Consider the following 13,990-nt stretch of genomic DNA (forward strand, 5'->3'; position numbering starts at 1 on the left):
TTTTTTTTTTTAAATCTGCACCTGAGGACATTTTTCCATTGATTTTCAGATGGGGGAGGCAGGAGAGAGAGCAAGGGGAACATCGATGTGAGAGAGACACAGAGGTGGGTTGCCTCCTGCATGACCTGACGAGGGCGAGGGATCGAACTGCAATGAAGGTACGTGCCCTTGACTGGGAATCGAACCTGCGACGCTTTGGACGCTCTGACTGCTGAGCCTGACCGGCCAGGGCTCCTGTGCTCCTTACACCTGAGCCCCACAGCCCTCGGCTGGAACTCCACAGAACTTTCTTGTCCAGGTTGGCTCCTGGGGATCCCCTCCATTCTCTTTCTTCGTCTCTGCTCCTTTTCTGGCGTGTCTGCTCTTTCACGTCACTGTGTTGCTCCCCAGGCGTGGCCGACCGCCTTTTCCAAAGATGGCCACACCTCGGTGTTTTCCCCTTCCACATTTTCTTCTTACGGTGTGACTGACACGCTCCCACTTAGAGCGGGGGCCCGGGGTTCCTCTGCTTGAATCTGGGCGGGGGCTGGTGACTGCCCTGGTAAATAGCGATGCCAAACCCATGTCCTGTGACTTCCAAGCTCAGTCCACCTCTCCCCCTCATCTCTCTGTTTCTCTGCTTGACCTGGAGCCCAGCCTCCAAGTCTGATGGAGCTCAAGCCACGTGTAGAAGCCTCACACACAGGCATTTCAGCTCAGGTCTTAGCTGACAGCCAGCACGAACCATCAGGCGTGGGAGTGAATGAGCGTTCAGAGAACTTCAGCCCGAGCTCTGGAATTTTCCAGCTGAGGGCCACAGTCACAGAGCAAAGGAGCCATTCCTATTGGGCCCCGCCTAAGCTTCTGACCCACAGAAGCTTGTGAGAATTCATAAACGATGACAGTTACCTTAAGTCACTAAATCTGAGAATCATTTATTACACTCCAACAGGTCACTAACACACCAAGAATCACTTTCTTGTTTTGTTCTGTCCCTGGACGATTTCATTCACTTTGCTGATGTCTCGCTGACCCACCTTTCACCACCTCTCCCGTCTTTGCGTCTTCCCCATAATTCCTTTCAGTTCTCACTTCTTGCCCGTGTTCAGTGCTGTGCCACCAGCTGCCTGCTGGGCACCTCCTCCTGGTCTCCTGGTGACCCTTCAGACTTGCTATTGCACAGAAGACACTTAGCATCTTTCTCCTCAAATTCATTTCTCTTCTTCTGTCCCACTTTCTGTTCTTGGCAGCACCAATATTCCCATCTGGAAACTGTATCACGGACGCCTTCTGGCCCACTGACCAGCTGCTGGGCACTGCAGTGGGCCAGTCGGTGCGCTTCTGGCTCACAGAAGCCAACTCAGCATAGTGTAGCAGTCTGAGTCCAGCCAGGCGCTAGGAACAGGGAAGTTTAATAGAAATAATTACTAACTATAAAGAAACTCGATGTGGTTCCCTGGGCTGAGGGAGAGGACCCAAAGCAAAATAAGCTGGAAGCGTTCGGATCTCACGGAAGAAGGTGTGATTCAGCTCACTGAGTAGCAGAGAAACTCCCTGCAGTGGCCAGACTGGAGCTGGTCTCCGGCTGCAGGAGGTCACCCTCTGGCATGCAGTGGGGAGCAGGGGGCCACGGTTAGTGGTGTGGCTGTGCTGGACCGTCCACGGCAGGAGAACCTCTTCTCTCCCAAGGTCCCTCCAGAGTGAGTTCTACTCAGAGAACATCGTGTGCACTTCAAAGGCGAATGACTTAAAAGAATTTCTCCGTTTATCACAGAGCATATATTGAAAGGTAGCTTGGAAGCTGAGAAGCAATTAATTATTAACTAACACACCTGGCTTAAGCAAATTTACTTATTGCGCCACAAAGCCAGCGATCCGATCGGGCCGATCCCAGGGTTCTGGTGAGCGGTGGACAAGTCACTGAAGATCCTGATGTGCTCCGTCTTTCTCGCGGGGTTGGCCGTATCTTCCCCAGGAATTACAGGGGTACAGCAGCTCCACGTGCCTTGTGCAGACAGTACTACACTCACACATGCAAAAGGGGGGGGGGCCCACTTTGCGTTGCTTTTTACTAGAGAGGAAAACATTTTGCAGAGGGTCCCAGGAAACTTTGCATCCATTCCCAGGTCAGGACTAGGTCACATGCCCTCCCTCTCGTCGTAAGAATGGCCGGGATGCAAGGGTCTCACACCTGCAGCCTTTTTGTTGGGAGGTGGGCTTTGCCAGCAGAGAAGGGAACGCCTGCAGGAAGGCAGCCGACCGTGTCCGCCTCATACCTCTGTCCCCACCCCCCATTCCCACGGCCACTGCTCTTGGGGGTCACAAGGTACCGAGGTGTTATTAAGTCACAAGGCCTGGCCAGGTGTTAACCAGTGCTTGGGGAAAGACAAATGGCTTTCCGCTATCTCTTTTGTCACCTTAATTCTGATACTGTCATTGAAACAGCTTCCGGTCTCTCCTGCAACCAGATGGGTAACTGTGACCATCTCCCTCTCAGGCTCGAACTCTCTCCATGAGGAGGAAGTTTATGAGTTAAAATCATGGGCTTTTGTACCAGATCATACAGTTCATATCAAAGTTCTGTCTCTTACTATTTGCATGATCTCGGCAAGGCATCTAATTTCTTTCTGTCTGAATGTCTCAGCTTTTAAATGAAGATAATACAAGTACCTACCTCATAGGTATGCTACGATGAGTAAATGATATAATGCAGAATGGTTTGTGACGCAGTGAATCTTTAATATGTATCATTTTGTCAGTTATTTTTGTTCCTCACTTTACATCCAAGGACATCTAAATTTCTTAAGTGACCATTTAAGATCCTGTAGGAAATGACCCCAATAAAATTGTTCCAAATTTATATTAAAATGGACTGTGGTCCCTATTAAGCCACGAACTACTTAAAGGAAGGATTATATTTTGTAAGGATTTAGCACGATATTTGGCCAAAGCAGTTTCTTTCTCTTCCCCTGTGGTTTGTACTCAGGCAAAAGGGCCTCCTGTCTGTTTCTCCCTGAGTCCTGTTCTCCTGTCTGCTGCGTCCTTTCTCCATACCCCCTGGCCCCCATCCTTCCAGGCTCCACTCAAAAACAGTCTCTTCCAGGATGGGCTCTCTTTCCCAACTCTCTTTTGGAAACTGTCAGACCTCCGTAAGCGTTGGAGGGATGGCACGAGAGCATGGATCCAGCCTCCAGCTCTGTTCAGCCATTGTTAGTATCCTGGCCTCTGCTTTCTAGCTACACGTGTCCTTTTCTTCTCTGGGCCATTTGAAAGTTGCCGACATCATGACCCTACATTTAGCATGCGTCACCTGAGAAGAAGGTGTACATAATCACAGTATCATCATCTCAGTCAAGAAATTTAACATTGACTTGATAATACTATTTACTATACATATTTTTTTTTCTGGGCAAACATATTACTTATCACTGTAGGAATTAAGAAATGCCCAAAAGGAATGGCAATGTGCCCCGAGGGTCTTTTAGTGGAATTATGCTCTTAGCTGGGCATTCAGAAAAGTTGCTGGAATTTCATTGCGCCCTTTCGCCTGAGACCTGTCTGAGCACCAACAGTCTAACAGCTGGTGGTCTGTGTTCCACAGGGGTACCCGGCAGCTTCACCTGCAGCCAGACACCACGAAGGGACATCCACAGCAGCAGCGGACGTCTGTTCTTGGTCTGTCACCTGAGCTTGTGTTTCCCCAGCCAGGCCAAGTGTCAGATGCAAGAAGACTGAGCCTGCACAATGGGGTAGTGGTTGGAGCTCCTGGACACCAAGCCTGGATCTGCCCTATTGGTTGCGAGGTGTGTTCATCTAGGGCTGCTGTAACCAAGTACCACTTTGTTAAAACAGAAACTTATTGTCTCACAGTTCTGGAGGCTAGAAGTCCAAAATCAGGTTGTCAGGAGGGCCATGCTCTCTCTGAAGGCTCTGTGGAATATTTATTCCTTTCTCCCAGCCACGGTGTTGCTGGCAGTACTGATTTTCCCCGGCTGACATGCCACGCCTCCATTCTCACGTGGCCATCTTCTCCCTGTGCATCTCGGCGTCTCTACGCCACTTCCACTAAGGACCCCAGTCATCCTGGATTGACCCCCCTCCCCCCACTCTAGTATAATCTAATGTTAACTAATCTGCAATGACTGTGTTTTCAAATAAGGTCACATAATGAAGTAATGGGGGCTAGGACTTCAACACGTCTTTTTAGGGAACATAACATAACCCATAGCGTGGGGTCTGGGGCTAACATTTCTGAGTCTCTCTTTTCTTGAAGGTTTGCTGCAAAATTTAAATGAAACACAGGAGGATTAGTCCTTATACCATTTGACTTTAGAGTTTCAAATGTACAATTTTTATCTGAGTTTTCCCAAGTATCCTCAAGTTTCCTTTATCCCTTCCTTTTTTTGGGATCCAGGCTCCAGTTAAGGGTCATGTGCTGCATTTTGTTGTCTTGTTTTCTTCTCCTTTAATTCAAGACAGTGTTTCTCAGACCTTCACGTGTAGGACAATCCCCTGGAAAGCCTGTTACAACGTTCTGGCACCCACCTCCGAAGATTTGAATCAGTAGGTCAGAGTGGGGCACGTGAATTGGCATTTCCAGCAAGCTGGCAGGTGATGCCAAAGCTGCTGGTTCAAGGACCACACTTTTACAAACCACTGACCTAGAAAAGAGGTTACAAATTTTTCTGTAGAGGGCCAGATGGCGAAATACTTGATGCTCTGTGGGCTCTGTTGCAACTCAATTCTGCCATTGTAGACAAAAGCAGCCACAGAGATAGCACATACACAAATGGGTGTGGCTGTATTCCAGTGACACTTTCAAAACAGCTGCCCGGCCAGAGCTGGCTCTCAGCCTGCTGTTTGTTAGCTGATCTAGAACTGTGCTCCTTGGGCGGTGGGGGTGGGGGTGAGGGGTTCCAGAGCACTGACATTTCTGAATTGTCCAGTTTTCTAGTAGAAGGTTTCACAATCTGGATTTCGTTGCTTCATTCTGGTTAGATTTATATGTTGGCAAGAATACCACATAAGTAGTATTTTGTACTATAGGTAAAAATTGTGAAAGACTTTGAAATGACCAAATATATTATTGGGTAACTTCAAGAGAAAGCTGGTCATTAGATACCCCTCTGGGGTATCTAATTCTATGTGTGTATGTGCCTTTCATTGTCTTTGAGCTATTTTACAACTCTGTAATTTGTAGACTATTGATGGTATGATCTAGGATTCTTCTTTTTAGAAATACAAATGGTGTCCATGAGACATACAGTTGATTTTTGACCTATGGATATTGACCAATCTTCTATCTATTAGGCAACTAAACTTCAGCATCCTGACTGCCTATAATCTATGTTGGATTCTTTTTGGAGTTTACTTTGAACCAGTTGTAACATATTACTGATTGATTCTTACATTAATTAATGAGTTAAATAATATCTTTGACACATGTTCATTTCACATCTGCATCTGAGTCATAATTACTCTTTTGAATATTATCCTTTAGCAGCATTTTCATCGCATTTCTTTAGGAAGCAAAAAGTGTTAGTTCTTTACAAATATTGGTGGTACTGATTTAAATCACTTGATTAAGGCGGTTCTACCAGACCCTTCCATTGTAAAGATATTATTTTCTTTTTATTAGGAAAAAATACTTTGAGACGAAGTGAATATTCAAGTTTGCAATAATTTTTCACCTGGTGGTTAGAGTATCCGCTGAAGATCTTTATCTGTATCAGTGATAACATTAGAATGGAAAAATATGAAACTCAGGGGGAGCAGAATGTGCCACTCCAAATGAGCTACCTTGGTACGAGAGTTATTTTGAGCTGAAGGCAATTAAAACCCCTGGACTTAAGAAAAACCCTTACTCTCTCATAACTGTCTAAGAGAATTTAGATCTAGAGGCCTGATTTAGAAAGAGAGCTATTACCAGAGATAACTTTTTAATCTGAAAGACTTACCTGCAGCTCAGGGCAAATATCTGGTTATGAAACCCCTGCTTTTCTGATGGTTCTGGGAATTACCCTCGAAGCCCCAGGCTTAACTCGACTCATTCCTTACTCAGGATGGCACATCAGCCTCAAGTGCCTGAACTCTGCGTCTCATATTTTTATGGGGCTCTGATAGGGGCGAAATTAAATGTTTTCTCCTATTAATGTTTTATGTCAATTTAATTAGGAGACCAGCCAAAGAACCCTAGAAGGGTAGAAGAAAATTTTTCTGCCTAGACAAATCGTTTTCTTTTTCTTTTTTTTTAATCCTCAACCGAGGACATTTTTGCACTTATCTTCAGATAAAGCAGGAAGGAGAGAGAGAGAAACATGGATGTGAGAGAGACACATTGACTGGCTGCCACCCACACAACCCCAACCCAGCCGGGGACAAACCTCAACGGAGGTACGTGCCCTTAGTGGGAACCGAACCCGGGACCCTCTGGTCTGTGGGCCCGACGCTCTAACCTCTGAGCCAAACCAGCCAGGGCACAAATCATTTCTTGATGCCCCCGGTTGGACATCTGAGCACCCCCTTCAGGCCACTACATCACCTGTCTTTCTTGCTGTTCTGCTCTTTGGGAGCATAGAGGCCACGCCACTGGCTCTGGGACTGTCTGGCTTGGGCTCAAACCCTGGCCTTTTCACTTACTAGCTTCATGACCTCACAGTCATTGAATCTCTTTGTGTCTCAGTTTTCTTAAGCATAAAATGGTGCAATAAAGATACCGTTCTTATTGGATTGCCTTAGGGTCAAATGAACTAAATAAAAGCAGCAGTATGTGGCATGGCAGGTAATTACCTGCTCAATAAATTTGAACTCTTATTGAATCATGATTATGTGTGTTTGAATTTCAGCTTTGCCACGTCTCCAAGAGTCTTTGGGTGAGTTCCTTAACATTCTGTGCCTCCGCCCCTCATCTGCAGCAAGGCCCCCACTTCGGGGGTTTCTGGGTTCAAGCTTTCGGCGCTGCCAGTGTCTGGTACGGAGTAAGCTCTAAACAAGATGAGCTGTTACCCTCGTGCTTATCCTGTATGTTACACTTGCTGTAAGAGAAGGTAGATTGAGTCCGTCTTTTTCCTTTCCTGTGCCTAGCTCCGAGACATTCGCATGAGACGGATTCAGCGAAATATTTGAGTAGAAGAATCAATAAAACTTGGTTGCGTGGCACTCGCTTGATAGTTCCACTCGCGCCTCCCTCGGATTCCACCGCCCCCCACGTGTGTGCCCTTCCTCTCTGTGGGAGTCGCACGCCCGGGAAAGACCATTCCCAGAGAAGCTGGCGAGGCGCTGCGGGCCGGGGGTGGGAGCCCGGTGCGGGCTCCGCGCCGCGCCTCCGTCGGGCAGGCTCCAGGGAGGCGGGCTCCAGGGCAGCGCGGCCGCCGACGGCAGTCCCGGCTGGGCGCTGTGCCCTCCTCGGGGACGTGCCCTCCTCGGGGACGTGCCCTCCCTGTCTGGCGAGGTTGGGAAACGGTTCCTGGAAGGTGGGAAGCGTCCACGGGCGACTTGGAGCGTTCCCTGGGAGAAACTGAGGCCAGGGCCAGCCTTCCGCCCACACCTGCGCCCGCGCACCCGCCACGCCGCTTCTCGCCCCGCGCGTGGGGCGCTCACGTGACCAGGCCCGGGCCGAGCCGGGCAGGCGGGCGGACGGGCGGGCGGGGAATCACCTGAACAAGGGAGTCACGTGAGCGGGGCGGGGCGGGGGCGGTGCCGGCGGCGGTCACGTGACGCGGTTCCGGGGCCGCCGCTGCAGCCGCCGCCGAGCCCAGCCGAGCCGCGCGCCTCTGTGGCTCTCACTTCGCTCCCGCTCCTCTCGCACTCCTCTCCGCCTCCACCCTGGCGGCGCGACCATGTCCCGGGCGCGGCCCCCGGCAGCCGCGCGCCGCTAGTCCCGTGCCCGCCGCGCAGCCCGGGCCCGGCGCGATGGGAACCGCCGCCGGCCGGAGCGCCCACCTGGGGCCCGCGCCCGCCGGCCGCCTGCTGCGCTCCCTGCTCCTGATGCAGCTGCTGCTGCTCATCTGGGCCCCGGGGGCCGTGCGGGCCCAGGGCGCCGAGTTCCCCGAGCTGTGCAGGTGGGTGGCCCGCGCGGGCGCAGGCTTCGCTCGCGGTGCCCCCGGCGCGCAGCAGGGCTGGGTGGGGGGCGGGGGCGCTCGGGGAGGGTCTGGGGTCCCGGACTCGCCTGTAGTCCAGCCTTGGGTCCTTCCCGCCCCTGAGGGAAAGTTGCCCTCGTGGTGGTGAAGGAGGAGATCCCGAAGGAGGGGTCGTGCGCGCGGGCGGGGGCGCGGGGGCGCGGGGCGCGCGCCGTCCGCCGTCCGCAGTCCTGGTGCTGGCCCGGGGGCCGCTGCCCGGCCACTTGTGGCTGTCACTAAGTCCCGGGTTGCTTTGTGTGCGAGCGGCGGCCTCCGCGACCCGTCCGGGTGACACACTGCGGGCACTCTCGTGCCCAGCGCCTGCCCTCTCGCCGCGGAGCGCCTGCGAAAGTTGGAGGACGCAGGAACTACAGCTCTGCTTTGTTCCCACTCCACGTTCCTCAAAGTTCCACCAGCGGGGCTTGCAGAGGCCCCTTCGTGGGGAAAGGCTCATCCACACAAATGGCCTTGGAGTTGGGGTTTTGGTTTCATTTGCCGATTGATTTCCTCCATGTGGGTTTTCCATTTTTTTTCTTTAGCATTTCCACAGAAAGTGGGTGACTTCTTTTTTCGGGTGGAGGGATTGGGGGTGGTCATACTGTATTGGCTTTCAAGGGTTCACCCTTCACTTCTTCGAGCCTAACTTCCTGTCTAGTTGCTCACATGATGTCATTGTCTCGTGCGGATTATTCTAGTGGAGTCTTTTGCTCTGGGAACCATGATTGTGTAATCGGTACTCCCATCGAGGGCTTGTCGTTTTCTGCGACGGCGAGTGGTCCCAGGGCTGGGGAACTGTCTGTGCCGAGAATTTTCTGACCACCCTTCTCTGGACTGTTTTAGGTGCTGGAAAATCCAGCTCCCTCCCCCCATCCCTTTGTTATAAAGAAAGCTGGATGGAAAGTTCAGCGAGACTCGCGAACGGCCCAGTTCCCTTTGGCACTAGCAAGTTACTTCTCAGAATTAAGTGAAGTTGAGGCCACTTTGAGCCGAACTTCGTTTGTGGTGGGGGTGTATAGGGTTCTTATTCTTTCTTTGAATCAGAGATGGTCTTATGAGCACCCCCAACCCTGGTTCAGAACTTGCAGAAATTATTTTCCTAAGGAGAGGGAGGCTGAGCTCACAATGGAAACTCTTCGGAAAGACCCCTGGGCTTTCTTTTCCCTTTATTTGGAAGGGGGGAGGGCTGCGCGAGTGAGCTGACCACACATTCGTTTTTAGGCCAGTTAGGCGCCTGAGATACATAGTTACTCAGCTAATGAACTTAACACAGAGAAAAGGGCTGCAACTTAGGCAGGGTCGGGCTGAGGCTGACACTGTAAGAAGGTTTGAATAATGGCTGCTGTGACCAACCCTTATCTCTACGAAATTAACCCAGCTGGGCTAGTGGTGTCCAAGTCTTGCTCTTGTTAGCAAATTGGAATGTATTTCTTAATAGTTAAGGTTAAACTTGGCCCCAAGGGCAGAACCACACCGTGTGGTTGGGGAGAAGGGGGGCTTACTTTTGCTTTAGTTTAGTCACCACAGCATCTTGAATCTGCATTGGCTAGCCTCATCTCCAGGTACAACACAGCCTCTCCACTAGTAGAAAATGGCCTTCGTGTCTTTAAATACTTCTCTCTACGGTCATAGGTGGGCATAACTTAGCACACATAAGAGTGCCTGATGCATGGTTAGCATGATAAATGTGTCCTCTGTGGGCTGAGATTATCTTAAAGTGGGTGTGTTTACTTTTTCTTAGGACAGCAAATACCCTAGTCAGTTCAGAGGGCTTGTACACATTTTTCCCTTTGTCTGTTACTGCTCTGTGGCTTCACAGTGAGACTTCTCCAGAGCCATGTGTGATCTCTAGTTTCAACCAATACCTGCCAAATGAACTTCTTATTTGTTTCTATTTTAAATGAATACCTTGGCCTAAATATTTAAGACCTTTTCTTTGGGGGTGTGTGTGAGATAAATCTGTGTACTTTTTTCAGTTAACACTGGCTAAAAGTTCCTCAACACTGGCACACATTTCAAGAATGGGAATATGAACAGATCATTTTAAGAAACATCTAGTATGAAAAGTTCGATGAAATACCACTAAAGCAGGATGTATTAAGCTGCCTTTTTAATCCATTCCTGGGTGTCCCTTTGGCTGAAATGCAAACAGCTGACCCAGGTCTCCACTAGGACTATGAAGAGTCGACTTCACAAGTGTTGGTGCAGCTTGTCTGTGGAATCACAGTATCACACTTCAAATGTTTGTCCATTGGACATTTTCCATTGAAATCGTCTCATTCATTGTGGTTTGTGCCCAGGGCAGTCCCCAGAAACCCCTCATCCAAGCCACAGGTTTGGAGTGCCCAGACGCTGTCTAGGTTTAACTAGATCCCTAATAGTAAATTCTCACTGCCTCTGAACACGGACTTGGAGCTCTGGGGACGCCATCTGTCCTCTAGAATCCTGGAGGGACTTTCATCTGCAACCCTTAGGACACCGCCCTGGGCCTGCTTCAGGGGTGCTTGTACCTTGTGGGGCCCACAGAGGGGGGCAGCGTTTGGGGGCAAGCAGTGGCCCTGTGCACTCCTGGGGCGAGGGTGGTGGGCAGCGGTGCAGTTCCTGGCACAGTCAGTTGTTGGAACCGTTTCAGCAGCGGCTTGAACTGCACGCGTGCACGTGGAGAGAACAGGCCCCTGCGAGCTGTGCACGGAAGAGCAGGGCCGCACAGGCAAGTTTCCCAAAGTATGTCGGTAGCACTTACTTAAAGCGCTTTTCCTTGGAGCGACTCAGTTATATTTTCTAGGTGTCAAGAGGATTGCTGTTCCAGGTAAGTCCTGTGCCGTGGAAGAACTCGCCGATCCTACCACTCAGCTCTTTCCCTGGAGGTGGTGCTAGTAGGAAGAACTGTTTCCTGAGGCCAGCGGGACCGGCTGCGGGACCGGCATGTGCAGAGGTCTCGAGGCCAAAGGAGTGTTGTGCTGGTGAGGAATGTCTGAGTGTCACTGGACCAGAGAAGGAGAGAGAGAAGGAGGGGCAGAGGCAGGGGCAGAGGCCTGGCCAAGCAGAGTCACCAGAAGTGACCACATGCTCTGCGCTCTACTCACTGCTGTGAGATTCACACATTCTAAAACGCTATCTCACACACACAATAGGTGAGCTTCCACCCTTTACCTAGGTGTTAACGTCCTCAACGAGTGAGGGCTTAACAGTTTGTACTCATTATAAAATAATGCATCGGGCTGGCTTGATTTAAGTAGGTAAGTACTTTAAAATTTATTCAGAACAAGTTTTCCCCCAATTGTTTGGGTATAAATCCTGGAAGTTTTTATTACATTGAGGACAAGAGGATAATGAAGCCAGCTGGGAGTTGAGGTTGGTTTAGTTGCTGTCTCTAGATTTTTTTTTTTTCCCCTGCAATTTTTTTTCCGAAGGAACAATGCTTATATGCTTAATTTGGGCCACATGTGAAACTTGGACCACATCCATTTGTGTGTGTACATTTCTTGCAACAATAAATGTGTAGAAGTCCAAGATTGTTAATTATGGATACATTAGACCACATGCATTAATTCTTAGAACAACTTCCTGACAAATTCCCAGGCAATGAATTTCTGATTGGGCTTCACATCTTCTATCAGTGTTTCACAGAGGAATTTTTAAAAGATGGGGTTGAGAAAAATAATTCAGATGTTCTCATCTTTATTTTGATCTTGGCATATAAAACTGTATTGTGCTGGGCAGAGAGAACTCAACAGGGTCCCAGAACTGGGACTCGGGGCAGAAAGTAGCTCATTACTTTGCAGGCACTATTCTTTTCTTGTCTTCCTTTTTATTGTCCCAGGAATGGAGACTTCCCAATAATGCTTCCACTGGTCATGGGTGGTGTATGAGGAGGTCCATGTGGCTGAGGTTGGGTATACTCATGGGTCCTTTGTGTTGTCCTCCCAGCTGGCTCATGATGAGTGAGTGAAGTTATGCTAAGAGTGTCTGCTCATCTTTAATCCTGGCAAGGTGACACAGGATTCATTTATTCTTCAAGTAGTTCCTAAGCATTTCTTAAGCAGAGGGGAAAACTGGGGGGGGGGGGGGGGGGGGGGCTAGAGCTGTAATGGAAACACCTCAAATGGAATGTTATACCGGGATCCCAAAAGATTCTTTTGTCCTTGTCCTTGACTGCTGTCCCCAGGGAGACATCGCCATGAACACCCTCCTCCCCTTATTTTTGTTAATTTTAAATAATGTGTCATCTTAGTTTTGATTTTGTTTATGATCCAAGAGCAATATAGATGTTACTAGTTTTTGGCTACTATGTGTAAAGCTGTTTTGAATGTTTATGTACAAAATTTTGTGTGGACACGTGCAATCATTTTTTGGGGGGTGGGTGTTTCACTCTATGGGAGCTGTAAAACTGTATTCAGAAGTGGTGGTCCATTCTGCATTCCCACCAGCAGTCTGTTCTGTTTGTTCCATGTCTTCTGCCAACACTTGATGTTATCAGTCTTTTTAATTTTAGCCATTCTTGTGGGCTTGCAGTGCTGTCTCTGTGTGATTTTAATTTTCATATCCCTGCTGATGTTGAGTATTTTTTTCTTGTATTTATTGTGATGACTAATGATTTTGAAGATCTTTCATGAGCTATTGATTGTCATATGTAATGTCTGTTAAAAACAATCTTTTGCCCCTCGTCCCTTAAATTTTTTTGGGGGGGGTCGTCTTATTGGGTTTTAAGAATTCTTTATGTATTTTGAGGACAAGTCCTTTCTTAGGTATGTATAACGTGTGTCATGAATATTTTTTCCCAGTCTTTGGCTTGACCCCTTTTCATTTTCTTAATATATTATTTGAAAAACAGATATTTAAAAAATTTTGAACTCTAAAAAAAAGTTTTTGATTTTTTTTTTTTTTTTTTTAATGGTTTGTGCCTTTTGTAACCTAAGAAACCTTTGCCTCCCCCAAGCAAGGTTTCTCAGCCTCAGCACTGTGGACGTTTGTGCTTGATAATTCTTTGTTGTAGAGGCTGATTTTACATTGTGAGATGATAAGCAGCATCCCTACCCTGTACCCACTAGATGCCAGGAGTACCCCCAACTCTAGCTGTAACAAACAAAATGTCTTCACACGTTTCAAAGAACTCCTGGGGTGGGGGACAAAGTTACCTCCATTGTGTGTTCCTACCAGCAATCTAGTTGAGAAGCACTAGTCTACTCTGAGGTCAAACAGATTGTCTCCTGCAGCTGTTTCTAGAAGTTTTATAATTTTAACTTTATGTTTAGATTTATGATCGATTTTTTTGAGTTCATTTTAAAAAATATGTTTTAAAAATTTTTTTTAGAGAGAGAGGAAGGTAGAGGGAGAGAGAGAGAAACATGGATTGGCTGTTTCCCACATGCACCCCAACTGGGGATTGAGCCTGAAACCTGGGCATGTGCCTTGACCAGGAATCAACCAGTTACCTTTTGGTGCACGAGACGACGCTCAGCTAGCTAAGCCACATCTGCCAGGGCTAAGTTAATTTTTATGTATGATACGAGGAAAGGGTGAAAGCTTTTTCTTTTTTCTTTTCTATTAATATGTGTAGTTCTATTTGCTAATATTTTATGTAGGATGCTTGCAGCTGTTTTTAAGTGTGAATGGGCTGTAATTTTCTTCACTGTGCTGTTCTTGGCTGACTTTAGTATCAAGCATATGTTTACTTTGTGGAAAGAGCGAGGTAGATTTTAGTATTTTATATGCTGTGGAACAGTTTTGTGTAGGGTCGACATTTTCTCTCCTTTACATTTACACCAGCAAAACTGTCTGGTGCCTTTGTGGAGGCAGAGTGTACTGGCGGAGGAGTTCTGATTATAGTTTCAGTTTTATCTGCTTTATCTATTTAGATTTTCTGCTTTTTCTGGAGCCAGTTTTGGTAGTCTGTG

The 13,990-nt window shown here is 48.3% G+C and overlaps 1 protein-coding gene across 1 annotated transcript in view; it reads left to right on the plus strand.

Moving 5' to 3' along the window:
- The first annotated feature begins 7,890 nt into the window (after positions 1-7,890).
- Positions 7,891-13,990, plus strand: part of IGF2R (insulin like growth factor 2 receptor) — a 99,058-nt gene continuing 92,958 nt past the window's right edge. Inside the window, exon 1 of the mRNA XM_036248039.1 lies at positions 7,891-8,039. Within this exon, the coding sequence (XP_036103932.1) occupies positions 7,891-8,039 (149 nt within the window). The remainder of the gene's footprint in view (positions 8,040-13,990) is intronic.

This window comes from Molossus molossus, unplaced genomic scaffold (assembly GCF_014108415.1).
Source record: "Molossus molossus isolate mMolMol1 unplaced genomic scaffold, mMolMol1.p scaffold_m16_p_8, whole genome shotgun sequence".
Taxonomy (NCBI): domain Eukaryota; kingdom Metazoa; phylum Chordata; class Mammalia; order Chiroptera; family Molossidae; genus Molossus; species Molossus molossus.